A 23,395-nucleotide genomic window follows, 5' to 3' on the forward strand; every position below is an offset into this window, starting at 1 on the left:
CCGATCATACTCCTATTTCAATACTCTGTTCTATAATGTACAGCCTCTGGACCCACCGAAGAAGCGGCCTTTCTGGCATTATAAGGATATACTTTTTTGATTTATCGTGTCAGGACAACTGTCTTAGGGTCAAAAAGTCCTCCGTCTGTCCCTACGCATGAAGGTGTTGATTGTCTCTGTGATGCAGGTACACATTCCACATATTTTATTTACTCCTCATGCTAAAAAGTCCTGGTCCCATCACGCCTGTTCCCGTGCTATTGAAAAGAGAGGGGCAGCTCACAAAAGGTACCGGTGCTTTCAAACTCTTAACAACCACACTGTTATATAAATATCCCAAATAGAACTGATCCATCCTTCGAAATTTTAAACCATTGATATCTCAATTTTTTTTTTTTTAAATTTCAGACTTCTCTCATTAAAAAAAAAAATCCCTAGAACAATCACAGCTGTCTATAGAAAAAATGAACTCGCTCGAGCATTCTTTTAAGTCCACTAGACGCATTTTCCTTCCAGTCATCCCCTATCTGACTTTACTATGCCTGGTTTTAAAATTCACAATAATGATGTTTTCTATGCTCTTTCTGGCATGGATCCTCAGAAGTATTATGGATTGGATGGAGTTCCTCCTATTGTCTTTAAAAACTGTGTTTTCATGTTGGTCAAACTCTTTCGCCACTCCTTTTCACCATCTATGTTAGAAGTACGCCAACATACATCCTGTGCCTAAGACATGTAACGACTCAGCCTTCAAACCAATGTCCTAGAGATTTAATTATTTGTCTTTCTAAAGCATTTGAAATAATCTTCAAAGCGATATTTCTGAGGCATCTATAAGCTTCTAATATATCTGATCCCCAATATAGCTTCTCCTAGGAACGTTCTTGAAGTCAATACCGATGCTGGTCATCTTCTCTTACCTGTTTCGGTAAATCTTGTCCAGCTGCCTTAAACATCTCGAAAGCTTTTCAGATTCTACCACAAATCTTCGATTTCTAAACTACCATAATATGGATTCTATCTTTCCTCTGTACTTTCAACTCAAGTTTCCTTTCAGGCCGATCTGTCTCCACTGTGATAGACGGGCACTATTCTACCTCTAAACCTATTACTCGTGTGGTTCCACAGGGCTCCATCTTTTCTCCCATTATGTTTGTATTGTTCATAAATGATATTCTTTCCAAAACAAAATGTTAAATGCAGGCATATTCCGATGACTTTACTCTAGAAGAAGAAGAAGAAGAAGAAGAAGAGAGAAGACAGAAGAAAAAATAAGGAAACGATGAAGAATAGGACCAGGAGGACGAAGAAAAGGAGGAGTAGCAGCAATAGTGGAGAGAGCAGTAACACAGGCAGACTGAGTGTCTTCAGTAATCAGGAACCTAGGAACCCTTCTGAATGGATGGTGCCTAAATTAACTGTGGATATTTTGAAATTTTGGGGAAGGCAGAGAAAGGAGTTTTAAGGTAGACGTGAGTTTAAATAGTCAAATGAGCAATTGTTGGAAGTGGAATGTGCGGTTTAGTGATTGTTGGAAAAGGATGGTTCCGTGACAGAGGGAACAGGGTGGGTGGGAGACATGGAAGGTTAATGGGAGTCAAGAGAGGAAATGTGTGGTGGGTGGGCATGCTGGTGTGTGTGTGTGTGTGTGTGTGTGTGTGTGTTCAAACAGGTCGCCACACCTCACCTGTATGGGTCCTTGGGTCGCATCAGCACGTGCGTTGAGTCCTCCTCGGAGTCAGAAAGCGGCGGGACCTCAGAACCCTTTTCCTTACCCCTGGTCGGCCCTCCGCTGTCCACGCTGTCCCCGGGCGTCTCCTCCGTGTCCGCCTCAACCCCATCGTCCACTGTGTTCTGCCGCGTCTCGTTGGGGGAAGAAGACTCCTCCTGCTCCTCCATGCACTTCTCCATGTCGTCCGAGGCAATTCGTTTCCATCGCGTAAGTCTCCGGGCGGCAAGCGAGGGGCTGGACAGCTGGGCGGGGCGGGCTAGGGCCTCCAGAATCGGGGTAGTCCTCCAGCTGGAGCCTTCGCCGCCCCTGCCTGTAGCATGTCTCGTCGGGTCGGTGAGGAGGGTAGTGGAGGAGGTGTGGGAGGAACGCTCGGTGGAGGAGGAGTCGCCGCCACCGATCCCCCCGCCACAGCCATGGTCACTCATGCTCTCCCGCCCATGCCCTGCTCCGCGCCCTGGCCTGTCTACCTGGCTCCCGCACCTGCCTCACACCTGGAGTTCACGCGGCTCAGGCTCGTTCCGTCACACCTGATGCCAATAAACACGCACTTCCGCTCCGCATCAGCTACTCGTATATCTCTTCTGTCACTGTCTTATCAGATAATCAATATCTTATTTTCTGTCACTGTCTTGTTCCATTAGCTAATCAATATCTTTTCGGTCAATGTGTCTTAACAGTTCTCTAAGTAGTAGTCACTCGCACCTGTGAATAAAGCATGAGACGGTGAAGCCCACACAAAAGATATCCGTGCCACACCGATTTATTGACTGCTCTGAAAAAAAAAAAACATCCCCCTCTGCCAATACCCAGCGCGTGACATCAATTGGGAGGAACATGAATATTTGACGACGGGGCGACTTGGGGCTAGTGGCGGTTGTGGTGGCGGAAGAAGTGGTATTGTTGGGTGATCCGTCAGTCCCCTTCTCCTATCCCCCCACTCCAGAACATTTTTGGACATTATATATCAGATTTTTTTTAGCACACACATTGCAGCGACATACCTGTGTGTGTGTGTGTGTGTGTGTGTGTGTGTGTGTGTGTGTGTGTGTGTGTGTGTGTGTGTGTGTGTGTGTGTGTGTGTGTGTGAGTGTGTGTGTGAGAGAGTGAGAGTGTGTGTGAGTGAGTGAGAGAGAGAGAGAGAGAGAGAGAGAGAGAGAGAGAGAGAGAGAGAGAGAGAGAGTGTGTGTGTGTGTGTGTGTGTGTGTGTGTGTGTGTGTGTGTGTGTGTGTGTGTGAGTGTGTGTGTGTGTGTGTGTGTGTGTGTGTGTGTGTGTGTGTGTGTGTGTGTGTGTGTGGTGTGTGTGTGTGTGTGTGTGTGTGTGTGTGTGTGTGTGTGTGTGTGTGTGTGTGTGTGTGTGTGTGTGTGTGTGTGTGTGTGTGTGTGTGTGTGTGTGTGTGTGTGTGTGTGTGTGTGTGTGTGTGTGTGTGTGTGTGTGTGTGTGTGTGTGTGTGTGTGTGTGTGTGTGTGTGTGTGTGTGTGTGTGTGTGTGTGTGTGTGTGTGTGTGTGTGTGTGTGTGTGTGTGTGTGTGTGTGTGTGTGTGTGTGTGTGTGTGTGTGTGTGTGTGTAGGTGTGTGTGTGTGTGTGTGTGTGTGTGTGTGGAGAGAGAGAGAGAGAGGGATAACTGTGTGTGTGTGATAAGCCCCGTAACGATAATGGCAAAGAGAGAGAGAGAGAGAGAGAGACTGGCACCTGTTATAATTTTTTTACACCCGTAACGATAATAATTGGACAGATGTCATATTTTCATTACGCCTGAGCAAAACACACACACACACACACACACACACACACACACACACACACACACACACACACACACACACACACACACACACACACACACACACTACCTGGGACCATACACTATTCATATATACTACTATAGGTTTCCGCGGCCGTTATGCCATTTTTCGGGAATCACTTTTTCACAAAGCGTCAGATTAATGTGATGATTTTACAAAGCATATTTTAGACCTTGCCCAATTTTTGTCAATATGACATTTTTAAAATATAGATGCTGAAGGTATAGTTATCAGGCCCGTAATGATAGCACCCGGCAAATGAAGTACTTACTGATGCAAGGCTAGCAAACGTTGATGTGGCGTTGTGCACCTGCGCTGGTGGCCAGTGAGATGTCAGACGCATGATCCATTTACTATAGCCGGTTCCACGACAGCTGGCGGAGCTAACCCTTCAAGGATGGACTACTGGGCTTGGTATCATTGCTTGGGTAGTAGGCTGTCATGGCAAATGGAACTTGCCGCAGGTTGGATCTAGGAAACAACAGCCAATGAAGCCGTCACTCAAGTAATGATGCCAAGTTCATGAGGCCATCCTTGAAGGGTTAGGCCCACCAGGTCTCGTGAAACTGACTATAGTGGCAGCCCCGAGTCCAGCGCCCTGCCACGTCTGTTTTATTTTTTAATGGTTTTATTTTTTCATGTACTTTACCAGACTAGTTAAGAGACATTTGATTTATCTCTTCAGTCATTGAATCAGCCTGCCAGCCAGCCCGCAGAGAGATCCAGCACCAATGTGGTGTTTACAGCTGAAGAGTTCACTCATTAAGCCGGACGCAGTAAGGTATGTTGACCTCCCAGCGCATGCGCATCCTCCAGTTCCACAGTAACGCTTGCTAGCCTTACAAGAGGGAGCACTTCATCTATAGCAAGGGTTCTTAACCGGGAGCATCCACACCACTTTAGGGCATGATAACCAAATACTGGGGTTAAGGAACTCAATCTCTAAATATTATTATATATTATACATTAAATAAGACTAGTGATGATGATTTCGGCAGTCAAGCGAAGGGGGTATGTGACCACAATGAGCGATCCAGTGGGGTCTGGGATCACCATCAGGTTAAGAACCCCTGATCTATAGGGTTTTATTATTATGTGTCTCTTATCAGTGACAATCATCTACATCTTGTTGACGATTCATATTGAGGAAAATAGGGCAAGGTCTAAAACATGCTTTATCAAATTATCATACATATTGAACATTGTTAAAAAGTTATTCCCGAAAAGCAATATAACATGGTCCCTGAAATCATTAGCATGCAATTATTAATAAGATCCATATATTGCTCACACTTACGACAGGAAGAGAATAATGATACACCCACACACAGTAAACAAATAACAGCAGCGCAAGGGAAAAAATATACAGCGAAAGAATGAATGTAAAATACGGTCCATTATTTATTTTACTGAGCATTTTACTATCCATTCCAGACAGACAGACAGACAGGTAGGAAAACACGTCAGTCTTTTTCTGTTAATTGGTCTCTCTCTCTCTCTCTCTCTCTCTCTCTCTCTCTCTCTCTCTCTCTCTCTCTCTCTCTCTCATACACAGCAGTTCCATCATTTTTATGTTCTCTGCTCTCCAACATCTAATTTCTCAATTTCTCCTTCATTCTAATTCGTTTTCTTTATTCTTCCATCTCCCCTCATCCCTTTAATCTTCCCTGTCACATTCCGATAGTGCTCCTTCACCTTTCCTATCTTCGCTATTGTATCCTTTCATCTTTTCCTTTCTGTAGTTTCTGCCTCCCCTTTTCCATATTCCCGTTTTTCCGTTTTACGCTTCCACTTTCCCTTCACATTTCCTTTCTCCCCTCTCTCCTATTTTTATCTCCCTGAAATGTTTGAAGGTTCCCTCTACACATTCTCTCTCCCCTCTCTTATTCTTTTCACGCTTCTATCTCCTTTTAACATTGTATTTTCCCCTCCCTCGTGTTCCTATCCTCTTCCTCTCGTCTGTATTTCCCGGTGATATTTTCATCTCCACTTTGTTTTTTCTCCTCCCTGCGCAAGTTAATTAATTTCTCGTCCACAGTCTTATTTCCCTGCCACTTCAATGAATATTCCCATCTTTTATTCAGACCTTCATTTCCCGTTTCTTACCTCGCTACCTTCCGACACAGCTTCCATCCCTCCTTTTAGCCTCCCAGTACCTTTCCATCATACCCCAATCCTCGTATTCATTCTGTGGCCTTCTATCCTTCAGCTTCCCCATAATCCAAGCATCTTTATTACTATACCAGATATACCTACTTCTTTTTTCTATCATACTACGTTCATCTTTTACCGCATTTCATATCCCATTTACGTTAGAAAACAAAATATCCCAATCAAGTTTTTTTCAGTACGTTATTCCTAACTCACCAATTTATCCTTATTCCGTTTACATAAGATTGATTATGTATTTTCTTACAAATCTCCACATACGACCATCAAAGCAAATATCCACTATTAAACAACATATTTTTGACCTGTCTCTCTCCATCCATCTCAGCTTCATCAGTGCGCCCAACATGCTCACAGGTACGGTATTCCATCAATCATTTGTGCTTCCCTACACCCTTCAATATCCCTTCCATCCCTCAACCGTTCCCTATAAATCTATGTTTCGTGCCATACTTCCACCGACACACACACACACACACACACACACACACACACACACACACACAGAATCCAAACAGAAATCCAATAAAGGACATCAATACCTCGACATCTCTCACTCTCACTCTCTCCTGCGCCCCTTTGCTGTACCATGCTGTTGTGACCTGAACTGCCGTGACCTAACCAACTACTGCGTGACTTAGCTGTTGTGGTCCTGGGCAAAACTGGGTGACGGTAGACGGTGACGGTATGGAAGCGTTAGTGGGGGGAGGATGCGTGATTAAAGCTCGTGCAAAGAATGTAGGGTTAGGATAATGGATTGGAGGGGGATGTAACTGCATGGAAAAATAAAGAGAGAATTAAAAGAATACAGGAGAGAAACGTTGTGAAGAGATAGAAAGTGATGGGTTTGGTGTGTTAGGAACTGCGGCGCATGAAGTGGCTGGAAAAGAGCGGAAAAGGTGAAGACAGATGAAGAAGGTGGAAGAACTGAGAGTGAGTGTAGGGTGCGAGAGCAGAATGTAAAAGCAAACAGCGATGATGTGCGTGTGTGCGTGCGGGCGCAGGGGGCAGAAAACAATAAATAATTCACTTCCAGTTCAATACAGGTTTTGTTTTTCTCGGGATAATATTTATCGATCCGGATCCGGCCCCAAAACACGGCAGTAGCCAATACACTCACACGCGAAAGGAAGAATAAGGAAAGAAAAAAGGTAAGAGAAAGATAATAAAAACTGAATCTGGGACAACCACTAAAATACCATGACGAATAAAAAAAGGCAATGCAACTTTGTGGGAAAAAGGAGAGACCTAAATTACACTCACTCTCACGCTCACTCTTACATTTACTCTCACTCTTACTTTTACTCTTACTCTCACTCTTACTTTTACTCTTACTCACTCTTACTCTCTATCAAACAGTAGGCAAGCGATGATTTGATTTATTGATGATGATAATGACTAGTTATTTAAATAAGAGGAGGAAGAGGAGAAGGAAGGGGAAGGGGAGGAGGAGGAAGGGGAGGAGGAAGAGGAGGAAGAGGAGGACAGAAAATAATTAAAAAAAACAGTGAAAAGGAAGAAAGGGAGAACGATGTAAAGAATGTATGAAAGAAAAAAGAAAAATAATCAATACAGAAGGAATGGAGAGAAGGTGGAACAGATGAAATGGAGGAGGAAAGGAAAAAAGAAGAAAACAGAAAAATAAGTGAAAAAAATACAGCAAATTGAAAAGAAATATGGAAGGAAAACATAAGGATCGAGGTTAATATATTGAACTTAAAGTATTGCATTTCCATCCCAATCCTTTTCCTATTCTAACTCTCCTTCCTCGCTGCTAATATTCCTCAGATTCCAATTTTGTTTACATTTTTCATTTCATTATATTTTGCTTTCTTTATCATCTCTCTTTTTTAATTCACAAACAATTTAGATACTTTTCCACACTTCAGACGGTTCATAACAAAATATTTTATCCTTTTCATACATGAGTCAGTAAAATAAATATCTCCATTTCTTAAACATGTTTTTTGTATCATAGCAAATTACGCCAGTCTCCTTTCTACATCTTTCATCATAAGAAATAAGATATAAATAAAACATGAGCGACCCCATGCAAAATATCTCCCATTCTTTCTTCACCGCTTCTTCTCCCTCCTCCACATTTTGCAGGACATATTTCTTCTCCTTTACTCTCCACTAAACTTAATCTCGACGCACTGCACGGCTCTTTTTCTTACGTGATTTGCGCCCGACAGTCTTCCCCCCCCACCCTTTGTTCCGCGTCACGCCCATGCTCCCTCGACACATAATGATGCCGCGGGAAGTAAATATCAACGTGTTTTTCTCCTTCAAGTAAAGTCTGCTCTGTTTTTTTTTTTCTCAACGTGTAATAAAGGCGATGACCTTCTCTATTTATTCTCTCCCATCTTCATCTGATCTACGACATTCTCTCTCTCTTTCTCTCCCTCTCTCTCTCTAATCCGTCTCTTCGTCAGGTTCATATTTTGCAAGGTTCACTCATTTTCCTCCTCCTCCTTCTCCTCCTCCTCCTCCTTCCCTAGTTAAGCCTATGATACGAGGATTTAATGACGTCATCAAGATGGCTCAGAAGATTGGCTCAGATTTAAGCATATATTGTCCTGTCAGTATCAGGATTATCATCAGTATTATAATTATTATTACTATCAATATTATGATTAGTATTTTATCAATTTGGTGGTAGTAGTAGTAGTAGTAGTAGGAGTAGTAGTAGTAATAGTAGTATTGAGGGACTGCCTGATCTCTGTGCATGTGGATCACCAAATAATGTCACCCACACCATGACATGTAAAAAAGGAGGCTTTATCTGTATTCGACACGATGAAGTGAGGGATCTGACAGCCAGCATGCTCGGGAAGGTATGCCAAGACGTCACTACCGAGCCGGCACTGCTTCCCCTGGACGGCGAACACCTTCGGTACAGGACGGCCAATACCTCACAGGAGGCACGGGTTGATGTAAGTGCCCGCGGATTCTGGGTGCGCGGACAGCGGGCGTTCATGGACATCCGCATATTCGACCCGATGGCTGCTTGTCACCGTGAGCTGCCCCTGCAAGCCGCCCACCACAGGAACGAGCAGGAGAAGACAAGGGCATATGGTGAAAGAATCCAACATGTGGATCAGGGCAGCTTCACCCCCCTCGTCTTCACCACATCCGGAGGGATGGGTCCCAGGGCCCAATGCTTCTACGCACGCCTCGTGGAACTAATCTCAGAAAAGAAGCATCAGCCAAGGAGCCATGTTGTCGCCTGGATGAGGTGTCGCCTCTCGTTCTCCCTGCTCAGGTCGGCCATCCTATGTCTCAGGGGCACCAGACACTCTTGCCCAAAAGCCACCAACATCTCCAATATGGACTATGAAGCCACAGTGGTGGAGAGTGACATTAGGGTGGGTCGGTAGTGACTTGAGTAGGGAAGGAAAGGGGGATCTGGACGTAATAGATGATAGGTGATTTAGTGCTAGGTAGTATTAGTGATATGGTTGGATGCCACAGTCATTAGCGAACAGAGTTGGGGCTAATGACCTCCAAGCTATGGAGCCCTCCATGATTATGTGTCGGGAAAATAAACATGGGTGGTAGTAGTAGTAGTAGTAGTAGTAGTAGTAGCAGCAGCGATAGTAAGCGATAGGTATAGTGGTATGAAAACAAAGCAATAGCACTCGTAGTTTTGTAATAAATCCCATGAATCACCAGAAGTAGGCGATGTGCAGGTGCCTATCGTGTTACTCAAAGGACGAAGCGAAAAGTACACGTGAACCGATTTTTTTTTATTTTGTTTAAAGTCGTAGCCTATTGCTCCGGTAGGCTTGTTCTCGGTGGGGCCTGATGCTTTGCCCAGCCCGTTCTGGCGCAGGCGAGTGTTTATAGTGGCGCCATCTTGTGTTGGCTCATGCTGCCCCACGGAACTCATCTTTGAGCCTCTCTTTGGAGGGGTTATCTAGAGTCCGGGTTGATGGGTGGTCTTCAGGGCAGCATGTGGGTAGTCTTAGGCCACTCGGCGGTGACTGAAAAACCTCAGCTGTGCGGCGGCCAGGATTCGAGCCCGCGTCCCTCCTGGAGCTCCTGAACGCGGGGCCGTCACGCTAACCACTCAGCCACCGCCTCCCCTAAATGTAATTAATGTAGACTGTAGAGAACACGCTATCATTTCCAGCACTTTCTGAAATCAAACTTTCGCTTTATACAGAAAGCAAGAAACAGAAATCGTGAATGTAATACTGAAAGGAAACACTCTATAGTTTCCATAAGTTTACTGTTCCTGAAGTTCCTGAAATTTACTGTTCAGATTACAAAATAAGCGAGAACTAGGAAAGGCGACTGTAATACTTCAAAATCTCCCAGAATTTTTGTGTAATATTTCCAGATATTGTAATAACAAAGGAAGTACATGTATAGGAATTTAAAAAATAAGAGCGATGATAATAAAGGCAGAAAGACACACACGGGCGACTCCCACGAAAGCCCGGGCCATAACAGTGTAACAAGGCCCATTATCTCATTTTCAATAATTAAACTTAGAAATGCACGTGTCTTTAAATTTCCGCACTCAAGTGAAGTAAGTTTACACGTCTGTTATTTGAGCTGTGTGTGTGTGTGTGGGGCGTGCGTGCGTGCGTTCTTGTGTATGTGTATGTGTGTGTGTGTGTGTGTGTGTGTGTGTGTGTGTACCTACATGACGGGTCAGTGACCGGAGGAAACTCTTACAGGCTTACAGAAAAGGGATTGAGGGATGAAGGGAACTTGAAGGGAGAAGAGAGGGGCGGAGCGATGATTGATGGGAGAGAGTAGGGCGTTGGTAAAGGTGAGCATTGGTAAACGTGAGTCAGATGGATGGATGGATGTCAGTAAAACAAGATTGGTGACCACATGCTAAAACGAGGAGCGACACGTCAGGAACGCCTCACCACCAGCTGGCCTAGGAAACAAATGGTTGGAGCGCTTAGCAGTAAGTGTCGATATTCATGTTTATGAGTAATTTTAGTTCGGCGGTGATACAGGAAAATCAGAACAAATAAGCGCTTACGAGCAATGATAAGGATAAAGAGAGAGGTAGTATTGTCTAAATATTCCTTTCTACAGCCAGTGACCTGCTAATCCACACTCCCTTCCACGCACTGTTGCAGCTGTATACTACATAAGCTTATCTTTTTGTGTTTATGGCACAAATTTACGATATGTATTTATTACCTAACTGCAGAAATTTGATATACAAATTTTTTCATTTAACTTTAATTTATCGCCAATTCAATCTCCATGATATCAATTGGCGACTGCACACTTGTCAACGTATTAATATGAGAGCTTTCATGTCATTTCATACATGACCACACAAAGTTGATAGCTGCTCGTTTTTTTCATTTACTAAACCTTCAGTACCCCTAATGACTATTCATGCTACACCTACCTTGCAACATACTAATAAAAATAATCATTCCTGATGTTGAATCACTATCCTTGTACTTAACGGGTATTACTGCAGCATCCACTCCTCAACTTCTAAACGTAATGTATAGATATGTTATTCAAATAATGTCTTAAAATACCGTACTAGACTCTCTCAAGAGTATTATCAAGGTATTTTCTATTCATCTTGTAAAAGGTGTGTCAGGCCTTTTTTTTTTTTTTCTCTCCGCATAATCTCCTAAACGAGGCTACGGGACGCTCGCTTCGTTGGCTCCCAGATTAGTGCAGGAGACAGGTAGGTTGATCAGGAGCTAGAGTGGAGGCACGTGAGGTAGACAGGTAGGTGGCGGCTGGTGCCTAGGCGGTGGGTGGAGGCAGGAGGATGAAAGGGACTGGGGAGGGAAGAGGGAGAAAATTAAGGGAGCTGAGACTGAGAAAGGAAGAGAATGAAGAGGAAAAGGAAAGGAAATGGAAGAGAATGAAGGGATACATGAAAGAAAAAGTAAAGAATAAAGGGTTATGGGAAAGAGAAAGGAAGGGGACTGAAGGGAAATGGAAGGAAATATAATGAAAGGGGTTGACGAAGAAAAGGAGTGAGGTAAGAGAAAATGAAGGGGCCTAGATAACCTAAAAGAAAATGAAGAAGACTAGGAAAGGGGAAGGTAAGAGAATAAGAGGGATGGGAAAGTGAAGACAAGAGAATGAAAGGGTTCGGAAAGTGAAGGCAAGACAATGAAAGGGGTGGGAAAGTGAAGCCAGGAGAATGAAAGGGATGGGAAAGTGAAGCCAGGAGAATGAAAGGGATGGGAAAGTGAAGACAAGAGAATGAAAGGGATGGGAAAGTGAAGCCTGGAGAATGAAAGGGATGGGAAAGTGAAGCCAGGAGAATGAAAGGGATGGGAAAGTGAAGCCAGGAGAATGAAAGGGATGGGAAAGTGAAGACAAGAGAATGAAAGGGATGGGAAAGTGAAGCCAGGAGAATGAAAGGGATGGGAAAGTGAAGCCAGGAGAATGAAAAAGATGGGAAAGTGAAGCCAGGAGAATGAAAGGGATGGGAAAGTGAAGCCAGGAGAATGAAAGGGATGGGAAAGTGAAGCCAGGAGAATGAAAGGGATGAGAGAGTGAAGCCAGGAGAATGAAAGGGATGGGAAAGTGAAGCCAGGAGAATGAAAGGGATGGGAAAGTGAGGCCAAGAGAATGAAAGGGATAGGAAATTGAAGCCAAGAGAATGAAAGGAATGGGAAAGTGAAGCCAGGAGAATGAAAGGGATGGGAAAGTGAAGCCAAGAGAATGAAAGGGATGGGAAAGTGAAGGCAAGAGAATGAAAGGGATGGGAAAGTGAAGGCAAGAGAATGAAAGGGATGGGAAAGTAAAGCCAAGAGAATGAAAAGGATAGGAAAGTGAAGCCAAGAGAATGAAAGGATGGGAAAGTGAAGCCAGGAGAATGAAAGGGATGGGAAAGTGAAGCCAGGAGAATGAAAGGGATGGGAAAGTGAAGCCAGGAGAATGAAAGGGATGGGAAAGTGAAGCCAGGAGAATGAAAGGGATGGGAAAGTGAAGCCAGGAGAATGAAAAGGATGGGAAAGTGAAGGTAAGACAATGAAAGGGATGGGAAAGTGAAGCCAGGAGAATGAAAGGGATGGGAAAGTTAAGACAAGAGAATGAAAAGGATAGGAAAGTGAAGACAAAAGAATGAAAGGGATGGGAAAGTGAAGGCAAGAGAATGAAAGGGATGGGAAAGTGAAGGCAAGGCAATGAAAGGGATGGGAAAGTGAAGGCAAGAGAATGAAAGGGATGGGAAAGTGAAGGCAAGAGAATGAAAGGGATGGGAAAGTGAAGGCAAGAGAATGAAAGGGATGGGAAAGTGAAGGCAAGAGAATGAAAGGGATGGGAAAGTGAAGGCAAGAGAATGAAAGGGAAGGGAAAGTGAAGGCAAGACAATGAAAGGGATGGGAAAGTGAAGGCAAGAGAATGAAAGTGATGGGAAAGTGAAGACAAGAGAATGAAAGGGAAGGGAAAGTGAAGGCAAGACAATGAAAGGGATGGGAAAGTGAAGGCAAGAGAATGAAAGGGATGGGAAAGTGAAGACATGCTAATGAAAGGGATGGGAAAGTGAAGGCAAGAGAATGAAAGGGATGGGAAAGTGAAGGCAAGAGAATGAAAGGGATGGGAAAGTGAAGACAAGATAATGAAAGGGATGGGAAAGTGAAGGCAAGAGAATGAAAGGGATGGGAAAGTGAAGGCAAGAGAATGAAAGGGATGGGAAAGTGAAGACATGCTAATGAAAGGGATGGGAAAGTGAAGACAAGAGAATGAAAGGGATGGGAAAGTAAAGGCAAGAGAATGAAATGGATGGGAAAGTGAAGGCAAGAGAATGAAATGGATGGGAAAGTGAAGGCAAGAGAATGAAAGGGATGGGAAAGTGAAGACAAGAGAATGAAAGGGATGGGAAAGTGAAGGCAAGACAATGAAAAGGATGGGAAAGGGAAGGCAAGAAAATGAAAGGGATGGGAAAGTGAAGCCAGGAGAATGAAAGGGATGGGAAAGTGAAGGCAAGAGAATGAAAGGGATGGGAAAGTGAAGACATGCTAATGAAAGGGATGGGAAAGTGAAGCCAGGAGATTGAAAGGGATGGGAAAGTGAAGGCAAGATAATGAAAGGGATGGGAAAGTGAAGGCAAGACAATGAAAGGGATGGGAAAGTGAAGGCAAGAGAATGAAAGGGATGGGAAAGTGAAGGCAAGAGAATGAAAGGGATGGGAAAGTGAAGACATGATAATGAAAGGGATGGGAAAGTGAAGACAAGGAATGAAAGGGATGGGAAAGTGAATGCAAGACAATGAAAGGGATGGGAAAGTGAATGCAAGACAATGAAAGGGATGGGAAAGTGAAGACAAGAGAATGAAAGGGATGGGAAAGTGAAGACATGATAATGAAAGGGATGGGAAAGTGAAGGCAAGACAATGAAAATGATGGGAAAGTGAAAAGAAGAGAATAATAGAGCTGGAAAAAGAACGAGAAAGAATATATGAGAGTAAGTGAAAAAGACGGCTGAAGGTGAAAGGAAAGAATTGGAAAGATAGGCGATTAGGAAAGTAAGCATAGATAACAGATAAGGAAGGGAAAAGGTTAAGAACAGAGATAAAATGAAGGATAAGATTCTTGTATAAGAGCATGCGAAGGTATATTAAAAAGGTAGTTAAGTCATGCAATTAGTACAGGGAAAGCATAAACACAGTAAGAAAGAGATACAGGCGGCAGAAAGATTACAAACAACACTGTAAAAAATTGTGAAGAAACGTTAGGGAAAAGAAAAAGTAGGCTTATTGAAGAGAATAAAAATGAGGCGTCTATGAAACAATAACAAGGAAATGGATAACTTAAGTATATTTTGTAAGTAGTTAAAGAGGTAGACGGGGAGATAAACGTATGTGAACAAAAAAACAAAAAAGGAAGATTTTACCAGAGAAAAAAAAATCGAAAAGTCAAAATAGTAAGAAAAGAATAATCACTGAGATAAATGAAGGATGAAAGAGAAATAAACATGAATTCTGAGAACAAATAGAATAAAAAATTATTATGAGTTGCATTATAAAAAGCGGAGAAAGACTTTCACTTTTGCCACGAGCTGTCGTATATGAACGATGAATATGAGACGTGATCGAAAAATACATAAAAGCTGGGGCCGACGCGTGTCCAGTGCCGGGAAAGGTGAAAAGCAAGTAAAAGAAGTCATGGATTGATTTTCTAAAGTAATTGAAAGGCAGGAAAACCATTAAGCCTTGTAAAAAATCTCTCTCTCTCTCTCTCTCTCTCTCTCTCTCTCTCTCTCTCTCTCTCTCTCTCTCTCTCTCTCTCTGTCTGTCTGTCTCTGTCTGTCTGTGTCTCTCTGTCTGTCTGTGTCTGTCTGTCTCTGTCTGTCTGTCTGTCTGTCTCTGTCTGTCTGTCTGTGTCTCTCTCTCTCTCTCTCTCTCTCTCTCTCTCTCTCTCTCTCTCTCCGCCCCCCAACCACACCCACACCACTCTCAGCACGTGATACATGTCGTCACTTCATCATACTTCGGTTGAAAAACAGTCCCTCTGGAGCCAAGGTCAAGAAAAATAGCCGCCACTTGTCTCCTTGAAACGGCGAGGCAACGACGAACGTTAAGAACACACACACACACACACACACACACACACACACACACACACACACACACACACACACACACACACACACACACACACACACACACACACACACTCAATCAAACAAACAAACACAACCCCTCCCCCCCCCAAAAAAAAAAAAGCAAACATACACGGACAAAGAAATTGAAAAAATATATATAAAGAGAAAACATGAAAAAGATAAGTCTATTAAAAGAACACTCCTGCGCGGCAATTACTCGTGGTAAAAACGTAAGTAAATGTAATGTGAGACGAAGACGACGTGAGAAAGAAAGGAGTTTCATTTGCACGAACAGAAAATGACTTTTTAACAAAATAATAATAAGCGCCAAGCATTCCCTGGTCCTTAATTAATTCCCGGTGTTTTCTCACCAGTGTATCGCTCGAGCACACGCACACTCGTGAGATAAATAAAAGATAAAAGCCAAGTATTGACCAATCAAGCATTTATCAAATACACATTTACAGGTAAAAAAAAAAAAACATTATATAAATGATACGTGGAAATTCGTGTTGGTAAAATATACACTATTATTTTTTTCTATTACTTCAGCGTAGATATCTGGGAAAAACACTTGGCAAAAATAAATGAAAAATTACAATAAAATTAATGAAGAATGGAAGTAAAATATGAAATGTCATCATTTCGTTACAAGTTATTTGTTTGGCTAATGAATAACATTAATAATAATTATAACACAATACTGAAAATAATTAAGATTGAGTAATAATTATAATGAAATAAAATAATAAAATAATAAAAATAATAACAATAATGAATATTAATAATAATAATAATAATAATAATAATAATAATAATAATAATAATAATAATAATAATAATAATAATAATAATAATAATAATAATAATAATAATAATAATAACAGTGATAATGATAATGATAATAAGTGATAATAATAATAATAACAATAATAATAATAATAATAATAATAATAATAATAATAATAATAATAATAATAATAATAATAATAATAATAATAATAATAATAATAATAATAATAATAATAATAATAATAATAATAATAATAATAATAATAATAATAATAATGATAATAATAATAATAATAATAATAATAATAATAATAATAATAATAATAATAATAATAATAATAATAATAATAATAATAATAATAATAATAATAATAGCAATAATGACCAGGTATTAATACATTCTCACGCACCAGAGACAGGGCAGTGACCAGGATTTGCTCCCACACACCGCCTTTGTGCGCCGTCCTTTGCTCCCTTCACTGCCCCCCCCACTCCCTCTTCTTCCTTCTCATCTCATCCCATCGACCTAATTACCTCTCCTTAACCTTTTGCTCCTTCTCCTTCCCCCTCTCTCTCTACTACTTCACTATCCTCCTTTTCTTCGGCTTCCTTTTCCCTTTTATTTTCCTCTTCCTCTTCCTCTTTTGTGCAGTCGACACAAACGAAGGAAATTTTAGCTAATTACCGACGGGTGATTCGCCGCTACAAGCAAGAGTCACGACACATCATTATCTCCGGGATTCTGCCGAGAATCAACGCCTTCACAGGATTCCACAGAAAGGCGTCAAACATCAACAACAGATCGAAACACCTCTGTCAGGACGAGGAAGTTTCGTTCACAAACGCGTGGGATCATTTCTATGATAACCCCGACCTTTTCCGTCCTGACGGTCTACACCTTAATGAGATTGGCTTAGCACGGATTGGTCGGTTACTGAATGATGAGGTACTTTCGTATTAAAAAAACTTCAAGCGAGTGAGGGGCGCCAACGCAACGTAAGCTACCAAATTGCAGCGACAGCTCAGCACACACGAAGGCCCCCAACAGAAAATACACGCAGAAACCCGTCCACTGTGCCCCGAAGCGCCAAACCCAAAAAAGACATCTCCGTCTTGTACACCAACGCACGGAGTCTTATACCCAGACGTGGAGAAGCCAGACATAATAGCAGTTACCGAAATATGGGCTACCTCTGATCACTTAATGACTGAATTTTCAGTTCCAGGATACGAAAGTTTCTACAAGAACAGACTCCACAAAAAAGGAGGCGGTATCATGTGTTACGTCAAGAACACGCTCCCTGCAATGAAAAAAAAAGACTCAGAAAAATACGACTCCGTCTATATCGAGCTAGAAACTAGCAAGCACAAGAAGCTGACGATTGGTACCGTATACAGACCTCCTAAGCAACAAGCAGCTGACGACGCAGCGTTGTACGAAGAAATTCACACCATAACGCAAAACAAGCAGTCAGCAATTATTGGGGACTTCAACTGTCCCAAAATCAACTGGAACACAATGAATGGAGACCAGGCGGGTAATAGGCTACTCGAAATGTTAGAAGACACATTTCTAACCCAGATTATTGCCCAACCAACGCGTGAAAACAATATCCTGGACCTCGTACTCGTGACTACCCCGACCTCGTACGCGAAGGGAGAGTCGGTGAGATACTAAACGGCTGCTATCACCACCTAATTCGCTTCAGCATTAGAATGGAACATGATCTATTAGAAAACGCGTCCAAGATTCCAGACTACAGAAAAGCTAACTTCAAACTTGCTCGTGAACTACTGCATCAAGCTACTTGGGAACACCTAAACTTTGCCCTTGTAGACGACGCGTGGAATATCTTCAGAAATAAACTCCTAGAAGTAGAGAGGACGACAGTTCCCATGAAGACTAGGAGAACAAACAACGGCGTAAACTCACTATGGATCGCTATCCAAGTCAGAAGGGCGATAAATTTAAAGAAAAGAAATTACAACTTGTTAAAGAAAAACAACGCAGATGAAGCACGTGAACAATACCAACGCAGCCTCAGAGCTTGCAGAACCCTTATCCGCCAATGTAAGCGCGACTGTGAGAAGCGAATAGCAAGCGAATCCAAGTCTAACCCGAAAATGACTGCGGGGAGACATGATACAAGTCTTCAAGTACCTGAGCAAGTTCAGCAACATTGATCACTCCGAACTCTTCACGCTACAATCTAACCCACGAACAAGAAACAACGGTAAAACAATTCAAGCCACGCGCTGCTTTACGGATATCGGCAGGAGTTACTTTTCGAACAGAGTCGTCCGCCATTGGAACGGCCTTCCTGCAGAAGTGGTTAGTGCGAAAACAATCAATTCCTTTAAAAATCGCATTGACCGTCACTTTGCTGCATCGGGAGTGAGCTAAAAGTATCCACGAGTGCGTTCAGTAGTGCTTTAATCCTTCCCGCAAACCAATCCTGTGGCTGACGGATTGATTAAATCTCTAAAAGCAGGCAGCCTCGCAATGAGCCAATAGGCTTTCTGCAGCCTGCTCGTCGTCCATGTTTCCTCCTCCTCCTTCTTTCCCTCTTTCCTCTCAATACCCCACCCAACATCCTCATCAACATTCGTGAACGGAAAACCTAGACCGATTAGTAACTTGCCCTGAAGGGTAAGGAGGAGAGGAGAAAGACAGGAAGAGGAGAAAGACGAAGAAGAAGAAGAAGGAGAAGTAGGAAATAATAGGAAGAAGAGGAGGAGGAGGAGGAGAAAGGAACAATAAATCAGCAGGACCATGATGTTTGGATGGTGGAAGAACGAGGGTAGCGACAGGGAAACAAAAAGTGAAATCGTGGAGAAAAAGAGGAGATTAGAAGGAAAAGCAAATAGGAAGGAAAACAGAGTTAATTGAACGGAAAGAAGAAGGAAACGTTAGGAAAAATAAGTGAAGAAAAAGGTTTGGTGACATGGGCAAAAAAATAGAGAGGAGGGGAGGAGCAACAGGAGAGAAACAGGAAATGGAGGAGATTGGAAGGAAAAAGTGAAAATGAAAAGGAGGGAAAAGGAAGGAAAACGGGCAGTAAGAGGACGGTCCCAAGTGTTTTCTTATTCACTTCCTTGTTTTTTATTGTATATATTGTTTGCTTCAAGTAATATCATTGGTGTATTTTTAATGTAATAAGGAATTCTTCGCTGGTCTTGCTATTTTGGTATTGGTGGTGGTGGCGGTAAGGAGGAGGAGGAGGAGGAGGAGGGGGGGTATGAATATGAGGAGAAAGAAAATATAAGTTAAAAATAGAATGCGGAAGTGAAAGAGGAAGAGGAGGAGGAGAATTATGAATATGAGGAGAAAGAAAATATAAGTTAAAAAGAGGATAAGGAAGTGAAAGAGGAAGAGGAGGAGGAGAGTTATGAATATGAGGAGAAAGAAAATATAAGTTAGAGAGGATGCGGAAGTGAAAGAGGAAGAGAAGGAGAATAAGGAAGTGAAACCAAGGACGAAGAGAAAAATAACTGATGAAGTAGAGGACGTGGAAAGAAAGCGTGGAAGAGTCACCCAGCAGCCACCTTGTTCTCTCTCCCACATTGTTGCATAAGAATTTCGAGATGGAATTCCCTCCCTTCTTCCATCCTTTCTTACTTCCTGCCTTTGTTCCCTTTTTCCCCTTAGAAAGGTTTGCCCTAAATTCCACCTTACGTATCTCATCATGTCCTGCCCTTTCTTCTCAATCCCAAACCCTCCCCTTCAACCCCTGACCCCCTCCCCCAACTCATAACACCATAGCCCGAACCCCCAGCCTCCTCCCCCACTCCAGCCCTTCCTAATACTAGGACATATTTCTCTTCCTCCATCCAATTTACGGTTCACATCAGCACTAAATCCCGCTAAGAAAAAGAATAGAACGTTATCTAATAAGAGACAGCAGATACCGCCCCAAATACCATTTTATAGGCCGCAGGATACTGCTACAGAGCTTTCATAATTCATTAGCGTTATGTACAAAGTTTCTATCGTTAATCTCTGTATGGGTAGTACGTTTATTAATGTTGTCGTCGTCAATATTGGTACTAATTTACAAACCTAATTTCATTAATGGAGTCCCCCTGATCGTGTGTCTTAGTCCTCCTCGTTGGTTATCAACGTAACATTGAAAAAATGAGGTATGACACGATAAAAATTAGCATAATCGTACAATTAAACTATAGAGAATGTAAACTTTAAAACACTTTAACAATGCGATCCAAAGAGGCCATATTACTGTTATCATTATTAATATTTGAACTGATAATATTAACAAACTTATGAAACAATATGACACAAAGTCCCTTATGAATTAACTTCAATTTTTGCGTATTTTCTGAGACTTCCAACGGGAAAGGCAAAGTTTAAGTAAGCTGTGGTGAATTAGTTAAGACATTTTGAAGGTGAAACTATAATATGTGCGATTGTGGGTGTGAAAAAACGAAAAAAGCATTACATCATCCATAATGAGAGACCAAGAGGGTGTAGTCAATACAGGTGTAGGGATCTATTTGTTGTTGATGTTCCTTATTGGAAAAAAGTATGCAGTATGTTATCATGTAATCATAATGCGTTACTACTCATCTAAAATGTATGATTACAAGACTCCAGACTGGAAGCTGCAGAACGCTTAACCTCAGATCTTGCTATCATTTCCGATTGGGGTAAGAGGAACCTGTGTCCTTCAATGCCTTAAAACCCCAATTTCTCCACCTATCAAAGCGACACAATCTTCCAAACACCTACCCCCTATTCTTCGATAACACCCAGCTGTCACCTTCTTCAACACTAAACATCCTCGGTCTATCCGAATAGAACGTTATCTAAAAAAAGACAGCAGATACCGCCCCTAATACCATTTTATAGGCCGCAGGATACTGCTACAGAGCTTTCATAGTTCATTAGCGTTATGTAAAAGTTTCTATCGTTAATCTCTTTATGGGTAGTACGTTTATTAATGTTGCCGTCGTCAATAATCAAAATCTCAACTGGAAACTTCACATCTCTCACTAAATCAACTTCCTCGAGGTTGGGCGTTCTGTATCGTCTCCGCCAGTTCTTCTCTCCCGCACAGATGCTTTCTATTTATAGGGGCCTTGTCCGCCCTCGTATGGAGTATGTATCTCACGTACAGAGTATGGCTCCACTCACACAGCTCTCCTGGACAGAGTGGAGTCTCTTCGTCTCATCAGCTCTCCTCTTCTTACCTATAGTCTTCTACCGCTTAAATTCCGCCGCCATGTTGCCTCTCTTTCTATCTTCTATCGATATTTTCACGCCGACTGTTCTGAACTTGCTAACTGCATGCCTCACCCCCTCCCTCGGCCCCGCTGCACTCGACTGTCCACTCTAGCTCATCCCTATTCTGTCCAAACCCCTTATGCAAGAGTTAACCAACATCTTCACTCTTTCATCCCTTACACTGGTAAACTCTATCACCGCCTTCCTTCGTCTGTATTTCCTCCTGCCTATAACATGACCTCTTTCAAGAAGAGTGTATTAGGAAACCTCTCCACCCGATATTGAACTCTCTTCTGGCCACTCTATACTATCTTCTGTTGTGGGAGCAGCAAGTAGCGGGCTTTTTTTCTACACTTTTTGTTGGCCTTGAGCCGACTCTTTTGTTGTAAAAAAAAAAAAAGATGAAGCCTGAAGGTATAATATTAGGGGTAAGGTTTAATTGTATTTTCCTTCCTTACTGGAGAGGACAAGAAATTATTTTTTTAATAATAACTAATCTCGTAACTATATAGATCTGCGAAGGAAACAGTAAAAAAAAAAAAAAAGTAAACGACTTTTGTATTCTTTCAAAAGTCAGTAATCATGACTAGAGATAAGGTGTGTGACTTTGTTTTTATATTACAGGACAAATGGCAATGAAATAATATGTTTAGGGAAAAGATGTCTTTTTAGGAAAAACTAACTAACTAACTAATGGGGAGCATACGCCCAGGAGCGCGTCGCTTCACTCACTCGCCGCCAATACTCCCGGTGGTCCTCTCGAGCAAGCTCCCACCCATGCAGCTGCCCTATCCCTCCCAAGTACTTCCTGGCAGGATCGGCTGACTTGCCCCACCCATGCGTTACATTGGCGTCCCCTTGGTTTCCTCCAATCAGGTTTGTCTCATAAAGAATAAACAGCCTATAGTCTTTTGTTCTCTTTGGAAGGAGGCCAAAGAAGTGTTACTAGATTAAATGGGTTGTGGTTTTGCGTACTTTTTAAGAGAAAGAAAAAAAAAGGAAAGATGGAAAAGTCTATTGTCATGATTTTGTTTCCAGTTTCCTTTCCGGCCGTTCTATCTCTGCGGTGGTAGACGGTCACTGTTCTTCCCCTAAACCTATCAACAGTGGTGTTCCACAGGGCTCTGTCCTATCACCCACTCTCTTCCTGTTATTCATCAATGATCTTCTTTCCATAACAAACTGTCCCATCCACTCATACGCGGACGACTCCACGCTGCATTATTCAACTTCTTTCAATAGAAGACCCTCTCAACAGGAATTACATGAATCCAGACTGGAGGCTGCAGAACGCTTAACCTCAGACCTTGCTATCATTTCCGATTGGGTAAAAGGAACCTTGTGTCTTTCAATGCCTCAAAAACTCAATTTATCCACCTATCAGCTCGACACAAGCATCCAAACATCTATCCCCTATTCTTCGACAACACTCAGCGGTCACCTTCTTCAACACTAAATATCCTCGTCTATCCTTAACTCAAAATCTTAACTGGAAACTTCACATCTCCTCTCTCACTAAATCGGCTTCCTCGAGGTTGGGCGTTCTGTATCGTCTCCCCCAGTTCTTCTCCCCCGCACAGTTGCTATCCATATACAGGGGCCTTGTCCGCTCTCGTATGGAGCATGCATCTCACACAGATCTTCTGGACAGAGTGGAGTCTAAGGGTCTTCGTCTCATCAGTTCTCCTCCTCTTACTGATAGTCTTCTACCTCTTAAATTCCGCCGCCATGTTGCCTCTCTTTCTATCTTCTATAGATATTTTCACGCTGACTGCTCTTCTGAACTTGCTAACTGCATGCCTCCCCCCCTCCCGCGGCCTCGCCACACACGACTTTCTACTCAAGCTCATCCCTATACTGTCCAAACCCCTTATGCAAGAGTTAACCAGTATCGTCACTCTTTCATCCCTTACGCTGGTAAACTATGGAACAATCTTCTTTCATCTGTATTTCCTCCTGCCTACGACTTGAACTCTTTCAAGAGGAGGGTATCAAGACACCTCTCCTCTCGAAATTGACTTCTCTTTCGGCCGCTCCTCTCTAATCTTTTTAGGGGCAATTATTAGCGGCCTTTTTTTTCATTATTGTTTTCTTTTTTC

At 42.4% G+C, this 23,395-nt stretch overlaps 1 protein-coding gene across 1 annotated transcript in view; it reads right to left on the bottom strand.

Annotated features, from left to right (window-relative positions):
• Positions 1-1,328: 1,328 nt before the first annotated feature.
• Positions 1,329-23,395, bottom strand: part of LOC127008321 (uncharacterized) — a 96,076-nt gene continuing 74,009 nt past the window's right edge. Inside the window, exon 2 of the mRNA XM_050880206.1 lies at positions 1,329-2,434. Coding sequence (XP_050736163.1) covers positions 1,684-2,157 — 474 coding nt within the window. The 5' untranslated portion in view covers positions 2,158-2,434 and the 3' untranslated portion in view covers positions 1,329-1,683. The remainder of the gene's footprint in view (positions 2,435-23,395) is intronic.

Source organism: Eriocheir sinensis, chromosome 4 (genome assembly GCF_024679095.1).
Source record: "Eriocheir sinensis breed Jianghai 21 chromosome 4, ASM2467909v1, whole genome shotgun sequence".
Lineage (NCBI taxonomy): Eukaryota > Metazoa > Arthropoda > Malacostraca > Decapoda > Varunidae > Eriocheir > Eriocheir sinensis.